At 51.8% G+C, this 24,232-nt stretch overlaps 1 protein-coding gene across 4 annotated transcripts in view; it reads right to left on the bottom strand.

Annotated features, from left to right (window-relative positions):
• PPIL2 (peptidylprolyl isomerase like 2) overlaps positions 1 to 23,148 on the bottom strand; it is a 27,633-nt gene extending 4,485 nt beyond the window's left edge. For all 4 annotated transcript variants that reach the window (XM_033097350.1, XM_033097349.1, XM_033097348.1 and 1 more), the window contains exons 1-19: positions 23,009 to 23,148; positions 20,942 to 20,991; positions 18,134 to 18,179; positions 15,905 to 15,967; positions 14,836 to 14,887; positions 13,288 to 13,339; positions 11,696 to 11,787; positions 10,795 to 10,884; positions 9,725 to 9,800; positions 8,817 to 8,977; positions 7,643 to 7,718; positions 6,947 to 7,053; positions 6,479 to 6,568; positions 6,131 to 6,164; positions 5,399 to 5,516; positions 1,217 to 1,273; positions 477 to 549; positions 306 to 368; positions 73 to 212 (exon numbers count right to left, since the gene is read on the bottom strand). In XM_033097350.1, coding sequence (XP_032953241.1) covers positions 73 to 212; positions 306 to 368; positions 477 to 549; positions 1,217 to 1,273; positions 5,399 to 5,516; positions 6,131 to 6,164; positions 6,479 to 6,568; positions 6,947 to 7,053; positions 7,643 to 7,718; positions 8,817 to 8,977; positions 9,725 to 9,800; positions 10,795 to 10,884; positions 11,696 to 11,787; positions 13,288 to 13,339; positions 14,836 to 14,887; positions 15,905 to 15,967; positions 18,134 to 18,179; positions 20,942 to 20,991; positions 23,009 to 23,040 — 1,472 coding nt within the window. In that variant the 5' untranslated portion in view covers positions 23,041 to 23,148. The remainder of the gene's footprint in view (positions 1 to 72; positions 213 to 305; positions 369 to 476; positions 550 to 1,216; positions 1,274 to 5,398; positions 5,517 to 6,130; positions 6,165 to 6,478; positions 6,569 to 6,946; positions 7,054 to 7,642; positions 7,719 to 8,816; positions 8,978 to 9,724; positions 9,801 to 10,794; positions 10,885 to 11,695; positions 11,788 to 13,287; positions 13,340 to 14,835; positions 14,888 to 15,904; positions 15,968 to 18,133; positions 18,180 to 20,941; positions 20,992 to 23,008) is intronic.
• Between the last annotated feature and the right edge of the window lie 1,084 nt (positions 23,149 to 24,232).

A 24,232-nucleotide genomic window follows, 5' to 3' on the forward strand; every position in this document is an offset into this window, starting at 1 on the left:
GCGGGCTCTGTGGGCATCGGTAAGCATGTGGAGCGAGCCATGGAAATGGATGCCAGCCCCCACCCTACTCACGTGGCTGCCGGGTTGATGTACTTGCCCACCCCTTGGCGGTATGTCGGGGGGCCCTGGCTCCCTGGCTTGGGCTGGCTTTTCTTCACTGTGCTCTCTGGCGCCGCCTCCTGGAGCTGCGTCTTCTTCCGCTCCTCAGCAATCTGAGGTGGAGCAGGACAGCGACTGTCCCTGAGCCCGGCCGGCTGGGTGGGTGGACTCCCCAGGCCCCTCCCCACGTGGTCCACCCTCCTCACCTGAGCGTCAGCCTCCTCATAGGGGTCCACAAACACCGTGGTGGAGTCTATGCGGATCTCCTCCTACAGCAAGGGGCGGGGGGGGGGGTAGGCGAGTGAGCAGGGCCCACACCCCCGTGCCTGCCCAGCACCTAGCCAGAGGAGCAAACCGTGTTCTTTGGGGGTGCATACCTTAGGGCGGTCAGTTTTGGGGTCACTCTCCACATTCTCCATGGCTGTCAGTGTGTCAAAGCCTCCAACAACCCTGCAGCAGAGGGACAGGGCACCTGTGAATGTGCCCAGCCCAGGGCACCCCAAAGGCCAAGCCCCTGCAGCATGCCAGGAAGGGGCCGAGAGCGGGCCCAGGCTGCGGGCCCACGAAGGCGCCACACAGGCGAAGGGCGCCGACAGACTAGATTCAGAAAGACCCACAGGCCGGGACAGGGCTTTGGGCCTGGAGAGGAAGCCAAGCTGGCGGGCAGTGTTTTATTGGGACCCAGCACACCCACGGTTTCCGCACTGTGGCTGCTTTTCTGCTGCAACCACAGAGCTGAGGAGTGTGACGGAGACCACAGGGCCACAAAGCTGGAAATACCACCTGGTCCTTCACAGGAAAAGCCTGCTGACCCCTGGACGAGAGGATGGAGAGAGACAGGAGGCAGCCCAGACGTGGGATTCAGGACCGTCCAAAGGAGAGCCCGAGGGGTGGACTGGGCAGCGCAGCGACCAGCGGGGCTGAGCTGGCCTCTCCTCAGCCAGCGTCCCCCACCTACCAGAGAAGCCCGAAGGCCCCCTTCTGCACAGCCACGACCGTGACAGGGACAGTCACAAGGAGTGGGGGTCCAGGCCTGGGGAAAGGCAGTGAGATGCCCCATCTGGGAAAGGAAGCTGCACTCCCAATGCCCCAGACATCATGCAGCAGCGTCTCTTACCGCCCAAAGATGGTGTGCTTCTTGTCGAGGTAAGCGCAGGAACGGAAGGTGATAAAGCTGGGGGAGAGGACAGGGAGTCAGGGAGAGCATGACCACTTCCTTGCCTGGCCTGCTTTGGCCCCCAAGGACACACAAACCAGGACACACACACACGCCCACCAGATCCCACTCTGGGAAGCTGCTCATTGTGTGCTGGGCCCACACACCCTGCCAGGGCAGGCTGTCACCGAGGCCCCAGGCTTCCCAGGAGAAGGCCCAGGGCACAGCCACCAGAAAGGGGCAGGCGAGGCTCTGCCTCCAGGCCCAGCCACTGCCAACTTCCTGTCAGGCAGACTGTGCTGAGCCTGGAGGCAGAGGTTTTTCTGGAGAGGGCCCCAGTGGAAGACCAGAGCCCATTCCACCAAGAGACCGACTAAAGGACCAAGGACTAGGAACCAGAAGGGAGGAGACGAGCAGGAAAGGGAATAAAGACACTGAGATGCGGGTACACGTATAGAAACACGGACCTAGAAAATGTTCACTTCTGATTTGGTATAAAAATGGATGGAATTAAAATCCCTGACTACACTAACGTGTGGATGGTTGGGGGTGACGAAGGGTCTTGTCTTGGAGGGAAGTAGAAATACTAACTAGTAACTTCAGATTTTAAATAGATGTACTCGACTTAAGGCCAGAAGTAAAACATTTAACTTCCAAATCAAGAGGAAAGGAGGAAATGAAATATTTAAAAAGGGTAATCAGAAAGTACAAATTAAGATAATAGCAGTGTACTGACTAGAAAGTTAAGTACAGCACTTAAGGTTGTCAGGTTGAATTAAAATAAACCAAATCTAGGTTGTGCCATTAAAAAGACAGCCCTAAAACTTCAAGAATCTGAAAGGCTAAAAGTAAAAGGATAGAAGACGATATCAGACGAGAGGAAGGCAAAAACTGTTCCAGGGGCAGTTACAGTGCACGAAGCCATTTCCCAGAGAAGCGGTGCAGGTGGAGAGGTCCCGCCTGCTGTTACACAGCGCAAAGTTGAGGCAGAAGAAGGGGGGAAAAAAAGGCAGGAAATGGAAAAACAATGAAAGCAAAACAAAGATATGACAAAAAGTAAATAATGTCTAAAATTAGTTCTTTGAACTAGGAAGAAATTGAAATGACTAAGGACCAGCAAGCAGAGAAAAGGGAAACGCATGACCTCCCCATGTACAGACTCAAATGTCCTCACTGGTATAAAGGTATGAAAGTGAGAAAGGAGAGAAAGAGAAAAGAAACCAGGAAGAAGAAGTTAAAGATGGAAACTGAAAATAATTACACAGAAGTAAAAACAGACAAGCCCTTCATAAACCATCAAGGAGAAAAGGAATACAAATGTGTTCAGGAATGAGGAAGGAGACGTGAGCACAGGGGAGACACCAGGGAAACAAGTTTGGATGAATTAAATTCTGGCAAAATGCAAACTACCCAGTTGGCCCATGAAATGGAACCCGACTAAAGAATGAGCATGAATGATCTGCAAGCTGTCCTTAACCAGCTAACTTAACAAGCAGCTGTCTCCAGTTTAAGTTAAACTACCCCAGGCCATAAAGTCACAGCTGGCTCACTGCACATGGGCTGCACCCCGCTAACACTCAGACCCGATCAGATCAGAGCAGGCTCCCGTATGAAGACAGTGGCACACAGTCAAAAACAGTAGTCAGTGGAAAACCACAGCACAGCAAGAACCAGCCCGGATTGACTCTAGGACAAAACCGTGACAGAAAGGCTGGTTGACCCAGAGATTACATCCACAAGTTCTAGGAGAAAAAGAAAATCATATGACCACGGTAACAGATGCTAAGAGAAAAGCATCTGGAAATTCTACAACCTCTCCTAAAAACGTAGGCTCAACAATAATTTGATCACATGGGTAACCAGCATGTCACTTAGAAAGGAAGCTCACGTCCTCTCCCTCACAGGCCTGTTAGTGAGGTGACTAGTTCATACCAGAAAAACAGAGGGGACACCCCCTTGTGCTAGTAAGTGGGAATATCTAGAAAACCCAAGACATTTTTAATAAAAACTATTGGAATTGTAGGAGAATTTGATCAAGTGGCTAGATATGAAATAAACAGGTTCTCTATATGAGCAACAGAATTGGGAAAAAATTCCATTTATAAAAATGTCACAAATTATAAAACCCTTAAGGAGTAGGTTTATCTGGGACCCATGTGAAGAAAAATATAAAATCACACTAAGAGATATAAAACATATCCACAGGGAAAGTCAAGCCAAATTCCTTGATGGAAGATGTCGTATACATGTCTACTCTTCCAAAACATAGATGTCACGTCATTCCAGTTAGACTCCCACCAGAATTTTCAAAGCTCTACATAAAATGATCTTAAAGTTCAGATTAGAGAATAAACAACCAAGTAAAGCCAAAAAGTGAAAACAGCGCGAGTGGACCTGCCTATAGGACTTCCTAGAGAGAGCCAATAAAATCAAATAGGTAGAATATCGGTGCAGGAATAGCAAACAAGCAGTGAACAGAATAGAGTCCAGGATGAGAACCCGATTTACATGGAAATGGAATATGACTGGTGAGGAGAGGAGCCGGGAACCTGTCGTGGACGCCTGAGGAGGAGGACCCTGGTTAAGGAAATACAGGATTTATGGGAAAATCACCTGAAACTAATCACCTCTAAGCTAGGGGACCGTGGGATATAAAAGGCTCCCCACGGGAGAGGCCCAGAGCCCTGAGTGGTCCCAGCCCCTCGCTGTTCCACCTGTGCCCATGAGGCCTGGAGCCAACCAGTCAAACTTGACAGGTAAGAGAGCTCAGATGGGCAATCTCACTCTGCGTGGTCAACAGGAGGCTGCAATTTAACTGGGAAAAGGAGGGATTACTCTAGGAGTGATGTTAGAACAACCGCAAGAAAATAAAAATGTTTTGTTCACATTCATATACAAAAATGTGTAAGTATGTAATACAGAAATAAAATCTTCCCACCTCCAAAAAAAGTAAAGCCTTCCAAAAATTGCAAGAGAGCCCACATACAATTGAAGTGGGGAGACCCCCTTAAGTACAACTGAAAACTAGAGAGAGATTGAATATATGACATTTAAAAATATTGTGGTTATCATTCCAACCAAATAAAAATATCTGGAAAACATATTTGGAATACGGATGACTTATCTAAAAAGCTCTTAGCAAGAAAAATACAAACCACCTAATAAAAAGTGGGCAAAAATTAAAGGCTAAACAAAAGTACAAGTAGGAATTAAGGATTTTTAAAAACTATAAATAATGAAACTTAGATGAAATCATAAAGCTCATAGAGAAGATGACTAGGCCAATTAAAAGATAGACAGACCCCCACCTAGATGGAACCCCCCCAAATTCCTCCAAGCCAGATGTTTCTGTGGGTAAATCCTATCAAACATCCAAGAAAGCTACCACCGCAAACCACCCACACCGGCCTCCATCACCGGCCTCCACGTTGCCCAAATCAATCCCCTGCCCTGCCTTGGTCCATGGCCTGTGGCTCCTTCACAAAACACTCCTCCCACAGCCTCGCAGACACCCCTCCACCTCCGCCAGGCTGGGGCCAGCCACTCCTTTCCCCACACTTGCTCCTGGGGGGCCCTCGCCCCCGCCTTTACATCTGGACATGGGGCCGCCCAGGCCTGTAGATCTAGCCCATCCCACCTCCTCAGCGCCCACTAGAACCCCCCAGGACCAAGCCGGGTGTGACACAAGTGTTCAGGCACAATTGCCTCAGCAAGTCCTTCCATTTCTATACACCACAGCCAACGGCTGCTCAAGCTGGACCCCGATCCAAGCTCCTGCGTAGCTGCTCCTCCCTGTCACTCCCGGGCCCGGGCACCCATGCCACACCCACATCTGCTTCCTGTGGCACCTTCTCCAGGAGGCCTTTCTGGCTCTGCTGGGAACTCCCGACGTCTCTTCCTTCTCAGGCACGTGCCCCGAGGCGCAGAGCTGCCTGCTGACTCGTCCTGTGTGCACAGAGGTGCACATGCCCACGCCTGGGCAGGTCTGGGCAATGTCGCCTGAGGGCCACCTACCCAGGGGTGTGCTGCACACCTTCTGGATTGGATTCAGGTCAAGCACGACCTTCAGGGCAAGGCTGACAGGGAAACTGCAGGGAGCCCCCGCCGCCTCCCCATATCCATCCCATGGACCCAGCAACTCACAACTGAGACTTGTTGGTGTTGGGCCCCGAGTTGGCCATGCTGAGGATGCCGCGGCCCGTGTGCGACAGGTTGGGCCGGAACTCATCTCTGAAGGGTTTGCCCCAGTGCGACTCCCCACCTGGAAGAGCAAGGAGCACGGATGGCAGCAAGAACGACTGGTCCTCGCCAAGCACAGCCAGCAGGACACAGTCCAGCTCTGCACATCTGCTGAGTTTCAAGGGGCGCTGGGCATGCCGGGGGGTGTCTGGGGTAGGGGCACCTGGGAGGGCAGCCTCATCACCAGTCCCCTTGGAGCCCCTGCGTGGGCCTGGCCCTGAGGACAGGGAGTAAAAGGTGAAGGCTAAGTCATTGCGCTCACATCACACAGGATGAGGGAGAGGGTCTGCACCCAACCAGCTGATAGGCTGAGTGGGGCTGTGAGAGGCGGCGGGGAGGCAGCTAGACGTCTGGGGTTGGGAGACACCTCCCTGTGGGCTCCCTGTAGCCTCCCTTGGTCGGCTGACAAAGGTGGGTACCCCGGAGGTGTGTGGAGGCAACATGCTCCCACTTCCATCTATCATTTCAGGCCTTACAACAATCTCAAAATGACACACCAGGGACATGCCTGAGGTCGAAAAGCACATTGGTGGCTGTTCTATCAGATTCCACATCTCGGCATGGCCCCCACTCACCTAACCCCACAGCTGACAGGACAGCCACAGCTGCCCAGGGAGCCCCAGCACCAGTACCTACCTGTGCCTGTGCCGGTGGGGTCACCCCCCTGGATCTGCAAGAACAAAAGCCAGTGAACAACCCATACCCCATGACCTCACGGCCGTCCCGTGGTTGCCCACCACACACTGCCCACTGACGGAAGCAATTCCCCACCTGCCAGGCGGGCTCAAGGGGGTCTGAGCTGCTGGTGAGGACAGAGGCCCCCAAGGCCACTTCTCTACATAGCCCAGTGTGGCCGGGCTGGGGACTAAAGGGGTGAGCCTGCAGGTCCCCTGCCCCTGAGGAGAAGGGGCTCCCAGGTATGACAGGCGTCACTTCCAGGATTCACCTGGCCTTGTGCAGCCAGCGCTGACCCACATCACTCACCACGAAGTTCCTGATGGATCTGTGGAAGACGGTGCCATCGTAATACTGCTTCTTGCATAGCTTGATGAAGTTTTCGCAGGTTCTCGGTGTCTGCAAAATAGCCCAGATACTGCTGTGAGGCACGTAGTGGCCAATGAGAGGGTCACGAATGCCACGTGGGCCCTCATCACGCAGCGGAAGAGGCTCAGCTGCCCAGCCCAGACACGGTAAGGACACTTGCAGCCGCTGAGCCCCAGAGCTACAGGGAGCCTCAACGGAGTGGTGGGGAAGCCCGACGCCTAGTGTGCTGGGGTGTGCTCGGCTGCCCAGACTCGGGCCAAGGAAACGCAGCACACGGCTGACAAGGTCCCTTCTGGGGCCACACTTTCTAGAAGACAATTTTCTACTACAAGCACATCCTAAGTGCAGCTCCACGTATAAGACCCCAGAAGTACCCTGGGCAGGGAGAGGGATGGCTGCCACACCCACCATGTCACAGTGCAGCTCCAGATTGAGGTCGCCCCTGTTGGTGTGCAGCCGCACGTAGCCCTTCTTCTTCACAAACTGGTAGCGCAGCACGTCCTCGTCAATGGCGGCTGCAAGCAGAGGCCCAGCTCTGTGCCTGCCCTCAGCCGGGGGGCAGCCACACCCCATGCCAGGCACGAAGGCAGGAACATAGCCCCAGCTCTGGGGAGAGCCCAAGGGTCTGCCCTGGCTGAGCACAGGAGGAGGGGGCAGAGAGGGGCTCAGCAGTCAAGGGGGGTGCTGGAAAAGCCTGCATCCAAGGTGGGAGAGGCCTGAGGAGGGGGTTGGGAGGGGAGGGCTGGTGCGTCGGGACGGTGGGGGCCTGATGGGCCGGAAACACAGAGGAAGAGGGCCTGGGGACCATGCCAACGGCAGCCTTGGTGGAGGGCTGTTGCCCGTGGGCAGCGGGGCGGAGGCCAAGGAGTGTGCGTGTGTGTGTGGGGGGGTCCACCTCCTGCCCCCGGCCTAGCCTCACTACAGCCTCCTCCCTCCCAGACACAAACAGTTTCAGAGGGACCGACCCGCCTGACCACTCTGGAGCTGCCTAAGAGCCCACGAAGCCAACACGACAGAACGATGCCGAAAAGGCAGGGGGGCAGGGCGCCCCCCTCAGCCACTATTAAGCTACTCCACTGGTGATGGAGGAGCAAAGGCGGCTACCTGCTTCATGCGTGGTCTCTGGAACCATGGCGGTGGAGGTGAAGGAGGCACTAACCTTCCCGGTGGAGTAGTGCGCCTGCCAAGAAAACCACGTCAGCACATCATTGGTGCCCTGAGAGGCTGGTGGGGGACATGGAAGCTACGTGTCCCCAGTGCTCAGGGCCTGCTTGGCACCTCTCCTCCAGGAAGGCACCCTGGCTACCACCCACAGACACCAGCAGGAACCTCCTGGGGGACAGGACCGCCCAGCCCACACTTGCTTCTCCCTAAGGGCCCAAGGAACAAGGGACTCTAGTTTCTCTTTACAGGTTTTAAGTTGCTACAATAAACATATTATATTTTTAATCAGGAAAATATAAGCCCCAATAAATATTTTTTTATCCTAGGCAGAGGGAAAAAATAAAGAGGGACTTCTCCCCACCAGAAGGAAGTACACCAAAATGCCAAGAACTATTGTTTTAGAGTAGAGGGATTATGCAAAACAAACTTTCTTTTCTTACTTTTGCCAATTTTCCTCAGAGCCCTACCTCCCTGCCCCAAAAGTCCCAGTTCGCCAGGCCCTGCCTGAAGAGGGGAAGGAACAGCTTTGGTGCCCGACAGGCCAGGGCACAAATCCTGGTGCCACCACTGCCAACTGAGGCCTCAGGACCAACTACTGGGTGTTGTGAGAAATTAATGTGCCTGCCCAGGTGCAGGGGGTTCTACGCAGCCCCAGGCACCACTTGTTCCCTCCCCTCAGCACCATGGCACCCCTAAAACACCCCTGCCGTCTCTCTCTGGGTTTACTCTGGGCACCAAGTAACCAGCTCTGTACCTCAGTGACTCTGCACCCCAAGGGACATCCCCTCCCTGCCACCCACAGACCGAATGCCTGAGGCTACGTCACATAGTACCACCAGAGCCACCAGACAGCTGGCCACCCAGCGTGTCCACTCCCAGCTGCCCAGCTTGAGCCAGAGCACAATGCAGACCCTCCACGGCAGGGGCCACCTCCCCTGTGTGGCCCCAGCACACCTGTCTGTCAACCCCAGCCTCCTCAGTACAGCTATCCTCTGGGCCCCCAGAGCCACCTCCGTTCTGGGGCTCCCAGCCATCTCCCCTCCAAATGTATCCCAAACCACTGTGACAGGCAAGGTGGCTGAGCTGGCAGCTGTGTGGCCCTCCACCTACTCACAGCGTTCAACTTGTCCACCTTCTTCTTCTCTGGGACTTTCATGGTGGCCGCCAGGACCTCATCCCCTTTGAACTCCCTGTAGAGCTCCTGCAATGTCTCTCGAGTCTCAGCATTTGTATTTTTCAAATAATACGATGGGTCCTGTTTGGCCTTTTCTTCATCTACAAGACAGCATGGTGGCCCTGAGCAGCTGAACACCCAGTAATGTCCCCAGATGTGTGTCACGGGGACAAGAAGCCAGAGCCGACAGCAACAGCGGAAGCCCCGAGGCCAGGACACAGGCCAGCCTCCCTCACAGTGATACCTCGTACAGTAGATGCTACAAACCCAGGGCGGCACCTGGAGGGAGAGAGCGAGGAGGCAGCCCGGCAGGGCAGCAGTCTACCCGCATGCCTCCCGCCGGAGTCGCTTCGGTCTCTGCTCCGCTCCCCAATAGTGTCTAGAAACCGGCCGGCACCACCGGATCCCGGTGGTGGGGACCAGCCAGCTAAGCAGTCCCCACACTCACAACCCCTCACAGGACCCGCCTACCTGCCTACCCACGTGTCCCTGCAGTGGGAACAGGGACAATTCTCAGGAGCGAGGACAGGGCCCCATCCAGACACCTGAGGGCCCCTGGAGCTGAGTCGTGAGTGGGGAAGAGGCAGCGGCCAGGCCTCCCCCACGAGGTTATGGGCACGTGGGTGTAAAGGCCCAGCTGGCACCCACGTTATGCCCCTGTAGGTGGGTGTGGGCCAGGGTGGTCCTGTCAACTTCAGCACAAGAGAAGGGGAACATCAGCTCAGGAAATTCCAGAGCTACTTAGGTCTGAGCGAGACTCTGGCCCCAGGAAGGTGGGGGATTTGCCCAGGGAGCACTGGTCTATTTCCTCCCACTCTGGCACCCGGACCAGCTCTGGCTGTACGTACCTGGGTCTGTCATTTTCATGTTATTCTTAACATGAAAGAAGTTGGAGACGTTGAATTTGTCCAAGTTGGTGGGGTCCTGCAACAAAAAGAAGAGGCGCAGCAGAGTGAGCCCAGCACCATAGATGGGTCCTGGGTTGTGGCCACGTGGTTGCTTCAGGCAGCAAAGCATGGACAGGTAGCATGATGGTCCTGGGGCCAGGAGGGGAGAGACGCCATCTGTCCTGTGGCTGCCCGGAGGCCTTGGGGGTTGAGCAGGCAACAGGGGCACCAGGGGTGGGGAGAGGGCTCTGCCCCAGGCAGAGCCACGAGCAGCAGTGGGGTGGGGACAGTGGCACCAATGGCGAGCTGCCCACCAAACTGCATCCGCTTCTCTACAGCACACAGCTGACATGTGTCCCTTGTTATGCAGCCACAGGACGGATGGAGTCTTCTGGAGGGGACGTGGGCAGGCATGGGGCGCCCAGCTTCAGGCCTCCCACATGCAGCCCTGCACTCCTTTCTGCCTGGCTGCCAGGCACAGACCCCACAGTGCTTGGGCCCTGGGGACAGCAAGCCCACGCCTTTGGAGGGAACATGTGCTGACCTCCCATTACAATGCGACCAGCCACAGAAGGGAACGGCCCCCGGATTTTCTAAGTCCATGTTTTTCATTGACTCACTCAGGGTTCTCTGACACCAACAGGGGTGCCCTACGCTCAACACTGGGGTACAGATCACACATCAGCCCCCACTCTCGGGGTGGGAGGAGAGTCAGGCCTGCAAAGGGGCCACTCGGATGCCAAGATGGCGCTGGGGGCAGAGATGAGGGGCCCTGACACAAGCGGGGACAGGCATCAAAGGGGGAGATCTTTGAGCCAGACTGAGGAAGAGGCATGTGCCTGAGCCCAGGTGACTGAGCACAGGGAGGGCAGGAGATGGGGGCACTGCCAATAGCAGCGGGGGAGCTGCAACCAGGCAGGTGGCAAGGAGGCCCCCGAGCATGGCTAGAGAGGTGGGGTTGGCAGAGGGGAGCCATGCCAAGGTCCTCAGGGTGGTCCCTCCTGAGAACAACAGGGGGAAGGGACACCTACCTGGAGGGTGATGATGTCCTGCCGGGAGAAGGGCTCGTCGGTCAGCAGATCTCGAAAGTTCTTGGCCTTGATGTTTAGCTGCTCCACTGCCTAGAGCCAGGGGGAAGCCAGCTGTTACAATGCCTGTCCCCATCCCGGCCCTGGGAGCCTGCAGCCAGTCCAGGCGACGGCACCATTCCAGCAGTAAGGAAAAGGATGGGACAACCATGTACCCACCACAGGCTCATAACAACAGCCCAGCCACTGGGGGTGGGGCTTGCTGAGCCCCAAAGACTCCAATTCCTCCCTCTGAGCAAGGCTCCTCACAGGACACTCACGTGACACACGTCTTACACATCAGCAAACAAGCTCAACGAGGCCGCCCATCTTTACCAAGCCCCCTTCCATTCACGCCTGCTTCAGGCACACGTCACTCCGAGTCATTAGGGCAGCACTGGCCACCCAGACCCTACCCACAGCCAGGGACAGGCATGAAAACAGCTCAGGGAGGGCTTTCCCAAAATGTGGGGCCCACACCCCTGCTGTCTGTACCCTCCGCCGGTACACCCAGGGCACGAGGGCTGCTGTGGAAACTGGGGTCTCCTCTTCCCCACACCCACCCCGCAGTCTGCATCCAGTCCTCCTGGGGACTCCGCCAGGAGCTGGGGGCTCGGCTCTCCCCTCAAAGCGCTGGAGCTTGCCCTCAGGGCACAGGCTCCCTGCCAGGGCCTGGCCAGTAAGTCTGCGGAAGATACTGGGTTTCAGGTCCGGAAGCCCCAGCAAGGCCCCGCCTTTCCTGGACTGTGCCAGTAGCTCTCAGAATGTCAGCTCCATGGAGACAAGCTGTGCCTGCTGCCCAGCCCAGGGCTCCCTAGAGCACACCCCTGAAGAGCCTGATGCCACACAGTCCCTGAGAACCCACCTCGTAGGCGTAGACGTTCCCACTGGTCCTGATGGCTACGATGTGGGTGTTGTTGGTGAACACGGTGAAGAGCACCGGGCAGTGGTACTTGTCTAGCAAGAAGGCACAGAGAGGCGAGTCAGAGAAAGGCCCAATGTCAGATCAATGGAGGCAGAACCCTGCATCAGCAGGCCCACTGCAGGGGCCCAGAGGCACAGCGCCTGCTCGAGCGCCCTCCTCAATTACCCCTCGGAAACTCCTATTCGTCCTGCAAGACCCAGCCTCCATGTGGCCTGCTCACAGGTGTCTGCTCCATCAGCCCGCAGCCCGTCGCTGCTGACCACTGCCCGGCCTCTTCCTCCACCTCACACCCTGTGACACCCCTTACCCTGTCGCCTGGGTTATTGCAACAAAGTCCTGCTTCCTGCCCCTGCCCTGCAATGCCCCAGAGGCAACCAGCAGCCTGTTCAAATAACTCCCAACAAATAAACTGCAAAAAAGGGGGTGGGGGTTACATTAGAGATTAGAGATCTCTAGATAGATTAAGAGACTTAGAGATCAACCACATGTATTTGTGTGGACTTTTAAAAATCCTGATTTGAAAACCACATAAAAATAATTATGAGAGAGTTCTTGTCAGATTTCCACCCAGACCCTCTCTGTGAGTCTTCCTACGACCCGCTCTCCTCACCCTGCTTTTCATCTGGCCCTGGCAGAAGCAGCATCTGACAGTATTGTGATCCGTTTTCCAGTTTCCTCTCTCACCATAATGTAAGTTCCTTTCATTCCAGGAGAGATCTGGCATGTTCTGCTCTCTGCACATGGCAGCTACTCAGTAAATATGTGCTGAACGAGACACACTGTGGACCTCCCCAAATCAGCTCACCTACGAGCAGGGAGGCCCACAGCACTAGGCCACCACGGCGGAGCTCCCTGACCCCCAGGGACTGCCCCTGAATCGCTGAGGCCCCCTCACTCATCACTGTGAACCAGCACCTATTGTGGGCCAGACACAAGTGTCGGATGGGCCCCGGTGACAGGTGCTTCAGCTCACACCCAGTCTTGGCCATGCATTGTACGAGCCAAGAGAACTGCGCCAGGCCCGCAAAGAACCAAGAGCAAGGTCAGTGCCCACAGGGGTTGCCTCAGCTACGGCGTCTGGTCAATGGGAGGATGCCAGGGCAGTCCTAGGGCTGTATAATCAGTGGTGAGGAGAAGACCAGCCCAAGAGCCAGCTGGCAAATCTGTCAGCTATCCCACACCCACTGCCCGGCTGCCCACCCTGGGCCGCAACCTGCGCAGCTTCTGTCTCCAGCCACGAGTAGACCAGAGCCACACGGCCCACCTGTACCCACAGAGGCCACCAAAGGCCCACATGGCCCAACTGCTTCTGTGGGAAGAAGTACCCAAAACCCAAGGATTTTCCCCTCCACCATCACCTATAGAAACTACCTGGACCTTTAAGGAAAAATTACATTACATCTTTGAGAAATTAAAAGCAAGTGTCCAGCCTGATCAGAAAGGAATGATTGGCTCTGCAGAGAATCTGGTGAGAGGCAGAGGCTGGGTTCTGCAGGCCAGGCCTTGAGTCCGTTGTAGAAGAGATCCCTTACCTTCGCTGTTCTTTGCAAAGTTAAGCTTGATCAGGGACCGCCCATCCAGTTTCTAAAAGAAGCAGAATTAATAATTAATAATAACGAAGAAGTGGCTGATATGAAGAACTGCTGAGGCTGGGTGTCACAGACGAAATGGAAAAATCCCTGACTGTCCAAGCCTCCGCAGCTGTAGGCAAGAGGGTAAGGCGCAGGTGGTGACCTGGAGTTCCCAAGACACAGCAATCAACCTGGATAAGGGGGCTTCACAACGAACCCCAGCTTCTGAGCCAGCAAATCAACCCTGGACACGGGTAAGACCCAGGCTGGAGGCCGTGGTCAAGGGAAAGCTTTGTTTATACACTCTGTGATGTTCACACAGTTTTATAGCAAGCACTGATTATTTCTGAAATTTAAAACTGGGTGGTGTTTACTTTATTCTTCTGTCATATGACTATTTAAGAAAGATAAAACATTAAAAAGTGGGGGGAACAGGAATACACGCACCCAAATGTTAAGAGCAACTGTGATGGGATCCTCTCTTTTTCAATGTTTCTATAATGTGTCTGAAATGTACCTGTTCTACAGGAAACTTCACAATAAAACAAAGTACAGGCAGCCAGAAGAAAGAAGACATCCAGGTGTGGAGGCCTCAGCAGAATGAATGAGGGCAACTGAATAAATAAAGAAATGGGCCCAAGTTGCAGCACGAGGGAAAGAGAGAGACCTCTGAGAAGTAAAGGGACCAGGAGAACACGGGATGATTAAGACGTGGGCACACCGGGGGTTTATGTGAAAGCACGCAGAGTGGGGAGAAAAGGAGAATAAGCTAGAACTCGACCCCGGGGATCTCTTCCTGAGCAGCACAGAACCTGTGACACTGGGCCTGGATGCACGACACATAAAAAACTGCTTAACTCACAATAAAAATACAAATTAAAACAATCTTTTTGCCCACAAGTAGCAAAAAAACCAAAGGAACAGATGCTATCCCATGTTGCCAAGGGTATGGGGAAACAGGCATTTTCTTTCACACACTGCTGTTAGGAGCTGAAACAGGTGTAACTTAGACGGCAATCTGCCAGCGACGGACCCACAACCGCACCACGCCATACCCAGCAATCCTGGGAGAATGCTCCGTGAAAGCCTAGAGAAGCGTGTACAAGGGCGCACCCAACCGACCGCTGCTTGCAGCAGCAGGCCACTTCTGATCCCCTGCAGGCCCCCCACAAGAGGGCGTACACAGGCCCCACAGGACCAGGCAGGGCTGTCTGCACTGCCAAGCTCAGATCTCTGACACACTGGGGAGCGAAAGCAAGGTACAGAGGGGTGCATGCATGGGACGGCACCTGCGGCCCAAGGGAAGATGATGGACGCCTGCACACACATGTGCCCTCGTAGGGGACATTTCTGGAAAGGAATGGGTGTGGAGAGGGGTGGACAGTCCCCTCACTGTGCCCCATTAATGGTCTTCTCCCACGCTCGTGTGTACACGAAAACCACAGAACCAAAGGAGAGGTGAGAGGACAGTGTTCACCCGCATCGTTTAAATTCCTGCACAGCACCTACCTCGCCATTGCTGGGGTTGGTCCCATACTTCTTAAGCCATGGGACGATGTTCCTGAAGGGAAGAAAACACAGCATCAGCGTGGGGGCGGGTGCAGCCTGGTGACGACAGCACCCACCCACCGTCCAGGAGGCTGCTTCCGGGGGACAGATGTGAAGGGGCTTCACCTGCCTCACTTCTGCTCACAAGAGCCAAGCAGTTGAGCGCCTTACCTTGTCAAAGGAAGCGGGGGATATTTCTGGATCCATAGGTTTCTAAGTATGTTCAGGGTTTTTTTTTGCAGTTATGTATAAACAACACAAACTAGCAAAAAAAAAGACGTACATAAATGTTGCTATGTCCATACAATGAGATACTGGGCCATCATCAACATTATAACTTCCAGAGACTTCTGAATGACATGGGGGAAAAGCTCCCATCATGACTGAGTAGAGAATGGATTCAGAACTATCTTCATGGTATTATCTCAACCATGTCACCACAAATAAACCCACAAAAAAAGATGAGTGTAAGTATTGACAGTGGTTACCCCAGTTAGTGCAATTACGGGAAATTTTTCCTTTCCCTTTACAGTATTTTCCAATTTTTCTAAAATAAGTCTGAACCATGAGAAAATTATATAAGCTGACTTCTGTGGGAACATAAAACTGAGCATTATGCTATAAACTACAGCATTGGAAAAGTATGCAGCCTGATCATGGCTCTGCTTTCTTAAAGTGAAAAATACTCAGTTCTTTAACATTCCAAAACAGGTCCACAGGGGCCATCAGCACACCAGGACCCCACACGGCAGGAGGTCAGTGTCCCGCCAGGAGGACAGCAGCGCGGTCCGCAAAGCTGCCCACCCCACATCACAGCAGCGTTGCTTCCTCCTCCTCTCTGAGGCCTGGCAGTCCCTCCTGGGTCCCCCAGAGGCCCACCCCGGGTTCCCGAGGCTGCCAGGACCTCAGCATGGCCTGGCTTGGCACTGCCTGGAGCCGCAAACCCTCCAGCGTGCCCCACATTCCCTTCCTGAGTGGGTGTCAACAATCTCACCCCACGTGTTAGCTCAAATGTCAAGAGAGAACTCACAGCAAGTCGAAGACAACGCCTTCCGGGGTGCAGACCGGGTAGGTGAAGGGCTGCAGAGAGAGACTGAGAAGGGACATAGTCACTCCTGGTCATGCAGTGGGCTGGCCAGGTCACTCCCACGGGGCCCCTGTGACTTCTCCCTCTGCCCCTCCCTCAGTCACTCTTCTCCACAGCCGGGGCTGGGTGCCCACATGGAGGTAACTCCCACATCCCTGCCCCCTCAGAAGCTCCCAGCACAGACTGGTAAGTACAAGGGACGGGCTCCAAGAGGTGGTGAGGGGGCTTTGGGACAAGAGTAACCTGGTCCTCCTCACACCCTCTGCTGTGACACGTAATACACAGGTAATCACGGTCAAGCCCAAAAGAGGTCCCTGGAGGTGGCCTAGGCCAGGCAGGACTGGAATTCGCTCCCCAAAACCTCACCTAGAAGGCATGACCAGGCCACATTTTCCTACTGAGAACTGTCCTCTCCCATCTCAAGAGACTCTAGTGGGGCTCTCATGGTCTGGGGGTGCCCTGCCTGCTCCTGACCACAGAATGCGAACCCAGTTCTCCCCACATTTCTCCAAGAGGGGGACATGTAACTCAGGCAAGACCTGAGGCCCTGGGAGCCCTGGGTAAATTCTGATACATGGATGTGGGGGTAGAAGGGCCTACAGAGGCCCAGATGGCCACAGGCCGTTTGCCACCTCGCAAAGGGTCTCCTTAGGAAAAGCAGAGTCCACAAATGAAGGGAGACTGTAGCTAGTAGACTTCCTTAAGCCAATACCTTTTTTCTTGCATAGGGTTTCTGTCACTAACCATCAAGAGCGCTGGATGAGCTGGCTTGTTTATACACTGGTCGTCTGTAAGTTTGGTGAGCACAGGTCCCCAGGACCTGGACAGCCTGGCAGTATGGAGGTTACCTCCCACATGCTGCCCTCATGGGGCAACCTCACCACCTCCCTCTCTGACCTAGTGGCGCTGCTGGTTGGACTGAGGACTGACCAGAGCAGGTCCTGTCCTCCTATCAGGTTCCATGCAGCAAGAAATGTACATGCATCCTCTCGGGACCCTAAGGGCAAATTCTCAAAGCCCACTGTTACCCAGAGCCCAAGGTACTTCAGAAATGGGCGAGACACAGATCAGAGTCTTCTTAGAGAACTGGGAACCAAGGATGGAAGTATTTCCATAAAACCAATCCATACCCAATCCGAATAAGACATTGTCATGAGGCTGATGACAAAACCTGGTGGGGGTGGGGAGAAATCCAACCAATGACACCTGGGCCTCATTTGTTCATCCTCCCTGAGCAAGTGCGTCTGCAGGAAAAGCCCTCACACACTACTGCATGGGAGCCTCCCGGAGGTGCCTGGGCAGATCCAGCGGCTGCACCCCTCGGCCTTCCCTGCACTCTCACTGCCCTGTGTTATCTGGCTGACCTGCCTCAACTGGCGTGCTGGGTCACCAGGAGAGCTCTGTCAGCTCTCAAGGCTCCCCCTGACCTATGGAAGCAGAACTTGGGGTGGTGGGGGAGAAGGCCATACAGACATGCATGTGTCCAGGGCAGAGATGACCACGGCTTGAGCTTGGGGAAACTCAGGCCCAAGGGGATCACCAGACCTGCCCACCCCCACCACCCCCAATGTGTTGGGGTTCATTAGTCCTAGTCCCACTTTTCCAACAGACCCACCTTCTGTTCATACACATACCAACTGGGGTGGAAAGAAGCATTTGACTGGCTCTGCAGCTGGGTGCCTCCCTACCCCTAGCAGTGAGCTGAGTTCTCAGGGAAGGAAAGGGCTCACGGTACCATGACTATTGCTGCTACTGTTACTACTTAGACTCTGGACCAAAAGCAAAGCGTGAAAGGCACTGGCCTGGAGTAGACCATTGGGTTCAAGCCTCAGTGGGACCACTTCCCGGATGTGACACCTGGGCAAGGAACTTCACTCTTCTAAGCACTGATTCTCTCAACTGTAAAATAGGCTTAACATCAGCGTCTACCTACCTTAGAAGGTAAAAATGAGGTGGAAAAGACCATGCACATAAACACAGACTTAGAATAAGTGGAAAATAATCATTAGTTCATATCATTTGTTGGGTCACCTTCTCCCAATTCAGGGAAGATCTGGGTGGGGGAATGCAGACAGAACCCACATCTGCATCTCCAAGGATTAGATTCATTGCCAAATAACTAATCATGAAAGAATGATTACAAGGGAAAGACTAAACTCTCAAAACTCTTACCTGCAGTGGTCAAAAGGTAAACGACGAAAATTTGTTTGTGGGATATCTATTTAAAATGAAAATAAAAGACAGAAAATTTATTCTGTGAAAAAAAATTTCACATTATGTGTTCCTACCAACAATTCAATTACATTTTAATAAAAAGTTCATGTAAATTACCTAGTGCAGCAATTGCTGTGAATTAAAAACCTTTCAATAGATAGAACCAAAACACATAGGGTATGTCAGTTAAGAATTTAAGAGGAAAAAGTACATACAGGCATAACTCGGAGATACTGAGGGTTCGGCTACAGACCACCACAATAAAGCAAATATCGCAATGAACTAAGTCACACGAATTTTGGGGTTTCCCAGTGCATGCAAAAGTTATGTTTATACTATATTGTAGTGTAAATATGCAATAGCATTATGTCTTAAAAAATGTACTGCAAGTACTTTAATTAAATAATACTTTATTGCTAAAAAATGCTAACCATCATCTGGGCCTTCAGTGAGTTATAATCTTTTTGCTGGTCAAGAGTTTTGCCTCAGTGTTGATGGTTGCTGACTGATCAGGAGGGTGGTTGCTGATGGTTGGGTGGCTGTGGCAATCTCTTAAAATAAGACAACAGTGAAGTTGTGCTGCATTGATTGACTCCCTTTCACGAACAATTTCTCTGTAGCATGTGATACTGTTTGATAGCATTTACCCACAGAGCTTTCAAAATTGAAGTTCAATCCTCTCAAACCCTGCTGCTGCTTCATCACTAAATTTATGTAAAATTCTAAATCCTTTGTTATCATTTCAACAATCTTCACCAGTAGAATCCATCTCAAGAAGAAGCAACTTCTCATCCATCAAAGTTTTGTAAGATTATAGCAATTTAGTCACATCTTCAGGCTCCACTTCTAATTCTAGTTCTCCTGCCATTTTCACCACATCTGCCGTTATTTCCTCCACTGAAGTCTTGAACCTCTCAAAATCATCTGTAAGGATTGGAATCAACTTCTTTGAAATGCCTGTTAATGTTGATATTTTGACCTCTGCCCATGAATCACAACTGTTATTAACGGCATCTAGAATGGTAAATCCTTTCCAGAAGGTTTTCAATTTACTTTACCCAGATCTATCAGAGGAATCCCCATCTATAGCAGCGATAGCCTTATGAAATGTATTTCTTAAATATTAAGACTTGAAAGTTGAAATGACTCCCTGATCAATGGGCTGCAAAATGGATGTTGTTAGCAGGCATGAAAACGACATTCATTTCATTCTCTTGGGTGACTAAGTGCATTGTGAATGAGCAGGAATATTTGGAAAGGAATCTTTTCTTCTGAGCAGCGAGTCTCAACAGTGGGCTTCAAATATTCAGTAAACCATGTCGTAAACAGATGTACTATCATCCAGGCTTTGTTGTTCCATTTATAGAACAGAGGCAGAGTAGATTTAGCATAATTCTTAAGGGCCATAGGATTTTGGGAATGGTAAATGAGCACCGACTTCAACTTAAAGTACCAGCTGCATTAGTCCCTAACAAGAGAGTCAACCTGTCCCTTGAAGTGATGAAGTCAGGCATTGGCTTCTCTCTAGCTATGAAAGTCCCAGATGGCATCTTCTTCCAATATAAAGTTGTTTCATCTACAATCAAAAATCTGTTGTTTAGTGTATGCAGTCACCTTTATTAATTATCGTAGCTAGATACGATATCTTCTGGATACCTTCCTGCAACTTCCACATTAGGACTTGCTACTTTACCCTGCACTTTTATGTTATGGAGACAGCTTCTTTCCTTAAACCTCATGAACCAACCTTTGCTAGCTTCCATCTTTTCTTCTACAGCTTCTTCACCCTCTCAGCCTTCACAGAATTGAAGACAGTTAGGGACTTGCTCTGGATTAAGCTTTGGCTTAAGAGAATGTTGTGGCTGGTTTGATCTTCTATCCACACCACTAAAACTTTTTCCCTATAAGCAATAAGGCTGCTTTGCTTTCTTATTTGTGTGTTGGCTGAAGTAGCACTTTTCATTTCCTTTTTGTTGCATTCACAACTTAGCTAATTGGTGCAAGAGGCCTTGCTTTCGGCCTATCTCGTCTTTCTACATGCCTTCCTCCCTAAACTTAACCATTTCTAGATTTTGATTTAAAGTGAGAGACATGCAACTCTTTCTTTCACTGGAACATTTACAGGCTATTGTAGGGTTATTAATTGGTCTAATTTCAAAACTATTGTGTCTCAGGGAACAGGGAGGCCCAAAGAGTGGGCAAGAAATGGAGAATGGCCAGTTGGTGGAGCAGTCAGAGCACACAACATTTATTAAGTTTGCCATTTTATATGGGGATGGTTCACGGTGCCTCAAAACAATTATAACAGTGACATCAAAGATCACTGATCACAGATCACCATAACAAATACAATAATGAAAAAGTTTAAATTATTGTGAGAATCACCAAAATGTGACACAGACACAGGGAGTGAACAAATGCTGTTGGAAAAATGGCACCCACAGACTTGCTCAAAAACGCAATATCTGCAAAGCACAGTAAGGCAAGGTATGCCTGCTTGTATTAAATTGATAGAGAAAAGAATGTTATTTTAACCCATGTTAAAAAAACAAAACAAAAAACCCACCACTAAAATTAAACCGTTTCTCATATGTTTAGTGTATTTCCTCTTTTCTGAATTTTCTGTGTCCACAGCCCATTTGTCTCTACCAGTTTCCATATTCTTGTTAATTGTTCATTTTTACAGGTTCATTGTATAGTGAAGATGTCATTTTTTAATTACACCCCCACACATACTGAGGGGAACAGAAGGATTTTATGCCTTACCTGGTTTTTTGCCACCATAAAAGTGAGTGTATTCAGCACAGGTAATGTACCTGAAGAAGAGAGAGAGAATCGTACTACCATCCTCTTTATAGAGAGGACAGAGTTTCTGGAAGTAATGGATAACTGCAGCATTTCAATCATTCAGCAAATGCCTATTAAACACCTACTCTATGTCAGGCACACAATGATAAACACAACAGACATGGGGATATACAAATTGGTAAACAAATTGGTAAACAAACAGTGCTTTGCTCTGAAGGAAATGAACTAAAACTAATAGGCGGGTTGGTGATGAGAAGGAGCTAGCCCTGTAAAGATGTGGGGAAAGAGCTTTCCAGGCAGAGGGAGCAAGCAGGCCTAGCATGCATAAAAGCCCCGAGGCACAGAAAGCTGTTGTGTTCCCAAACAAGGGCAAAGTCACTGAAAAAGAGTGTGCATTGGGGGCATGTGGCAGCAAAGAAACACGTCACAGTGGTCTGATCACAGGGGGCCTGGCAGGCCATGTAAGGACTGGATTTGTGGGACGGAAAGCTGTTGGAAGGTTTGGGGCAGGGCCTTGATATGATCTACCATCCTTCCTCAAAGCATCACTGACAGCTGCGTGTAGAAGGACAAGCAAAAGAGGCAGCAGAAATCCAGTGACTACAACGGTCCAGGAAGGAGTTGGCATAAACTCCACCTACATGGAAATTGGTGGACAAGAGTGGTCAGTTCCTGGAAGAGCCAGCAGGACTTAAGATGGACTAGAGGAAGAGCGAGCTGAGGGAAAGAGGCAACCAAGGCTAACTCCCAGACTTCTGACCTGAGCAAACTGAGTAGCTATGTGACCACTGAGATAGGGAAGATGGGGGAGGGGGCAGGCTCTGGCGCTGAAAATCAAGAGTTTGGGGCATATTAAATTTGAGACGCCTATCACACCTCCAAGTGGAGATGTGGAGTAAGCAGCTGACTACTGCAAGACTGGAGAGATCACCCAGGGAGAATGTAAACGGAGACGAAACCTGGGGGATGTCGACCTATGAGTTCTTGGAGAGGGGAGCAGGATCCAGCACAGGAGACTGAGAAAAGAGAAGCCACTGAGGTAGACTGAAAAAAAAAAAAACAACTCATAGACAGACAATCGTTTAGTGGTTACCAGAGGGTAAGGGGGGTGGGGGGTAGGAGATGAGGGTAAGGGGGATCAAATATATGGTGATGGAAGGAGAACTGACTCTGGGTGGTGAACACACAATGGGATTTATAGATGATGTAATACAGAATTGTACACCTGAAATCTGTGTAATTTTACTAACAATTGTCACCCCAATAAATTTTTAAAAAAACAATTATGCATTTTTCCAAAATTGATCACTAGATACTTTAGAAATAATAAAATACGGAATAATTAAAAAAAAAAGAAAGAAAGAAAATAAAGAGCAGATACCAAAGATGGGCTTCCAAAGGAGAGGGGTGGGCAACTGCTGTTGACAAGGTCCACAAAGAGAGGACTGAGAATTGACCACTAGATTTAGCAACATAGAAGTTACTGCGATCCTGACAAGAGTCCTAAGGGGCGAAAGCCTGACTGGAGTGGTTTCAAGAGACAGCAGAAAACAGCAAGTAGACACAGGTCTTTCACGTAAGAAACATGGTGGCAACTGGAAGGGAATACGGGCAAGGTTAGTTTGTTTTAAACGGGGAGATTCTGTAGCATGTGTGTAGGCTGATCGCCGCGAACCAGCACACAGCGAGAGACTGGAGGTGAAGAGAGAGGAATTAATTCGGGAGCAGAACTCGCGAGTGGACAGGCGGGCGGTCCGGGACAAAAGCTTAGTCGAAGGGACGGTGCCCGCGCGGCGCCGAAGCGGTGGGAGGGCCGCACTCAGGTGAGGACACCTACGGTATATTAGAGCCGGGATTTCGAGAGACCTCGGCGGCTGGGGAAGAAGCGGAGGTGTCCTGGAGGAAACGACATCAGAGAGGGACCCTGGGGACCAGCTCTGAGAGAGAAAGGGGGCGGCGCTGAGTGCGGGACAGGCGAAGACTGAGGCAGAGTGGGGCCCCGCTGCCGGCTGAGGCTCAACTTACATCTTGTCCTTCTGATGCTGTCGCTTCCCCATGGCGGCGGCAGAGGCAGTGGCAGGAGCAGGGAGCGCAGAAAAACAACAGACAACTCAGTCCGCTGTGTCTCAGCGGAGCTCCATAACCACTTCCGGGTCCCGTCCCGGAAGCGGGCCCTCCGCTCGCGGAGAACTGTGGTCCCTGGCGCCAAGCACGTCCGTTCGCGGGCGCGGCGGCCGGTGGACTGAGTTCCGAGTTAGACTTCCGTTTTGTCCGGGCTGAGCTGCCTCCACCTCGAAGCCCCATATTCTTCGGGGGTCTCTCTCCGGAGCGCCTCGCCTACCGGTCCAGCTCCAATCAGTGCCATCCCTACTCAAAACCCGCCCTGGTTTGACCTGGGTTCTCAGGTCTTTTAAATAAAAGTCAGCCTGGAGCCTTAAGTCCCACCAGCCTTTGCCCCATCTCTGCTCCCTTCCGTGGCAGAGGCCTCCAAAGCGACGTCCACATTTGCTGTCAACACACTCACCTCCCAGTTCTCTCCACCTATACCATTCCTACCGCCTCCAGGGCCTTCTCTTGAGCGGCCTAGGGGCAGGTGGCCATCAAGCCTGAAGGTCAAAAGCCCTCCCTGATCCCTTCTGTCTCTTCAGAGAACCCTTACCTCAATCAGATCACTATGTTGTGTGCCCCAGCCTACGCCCTGGACCTCTGTCTACACACAAGCACTGGTTGATCTTCCCCAGGCTAGTGGCTTTAAATACCATTTGACTCCCAACACTAATATACCAGCGCTCCAGATTCCTGACCTCTACTCGGGAACCCACTGACCTCAAATTTAATGTGTCTCGTCAAAGCAGAATTCTCCATTCCCTTACTCCCCACAATGGTACCACTATCCACCTAGTGACCCAAAGCCAGTTGTCCTTGCCTTTCTCACCTCATAGCTGGCAGCTGGCTCCTCATTTCTAGGTTTCAACATAAATGTCACCTCCTCAGAGACCTTCTCTGACCACCCACCTCATACATCTCCATCTCAGTTCCCGTAGGGCTTATCACAACTTGTAATCTGTATGAATTTGACCTATGCACTGGTTTACTCACACACACACACACACACACACACACACGAGGATGGATGTAGTAAGCTCCTTAAGGGCAGAAACCCTAACTGCTTGATTTATTATCTCCTGTCCCAAGCAAGGTATGGGGCATACACAAAGGTTCAGTGAATATCTGCTAATGTCCAGTAGT

Source organism: Rhinolophus ferrumequinum, chromosome 25 (genome assembly GCF_004115265.2).
Source record: "Rhinolophus ferrumequinum isolate MPI-CBG mRhiFer1 chromosome 25, mRhiFer1_v1.p, whole genome shotgun sequence".
In the NCBI taxonomy this organism is placed as follows: Eukaryota; Metazoa; Chordata; class Mammalia; order Chiroptera; family Rhinolophidae; genus Rhinolophus; species Rhinolophus ferrumequinum.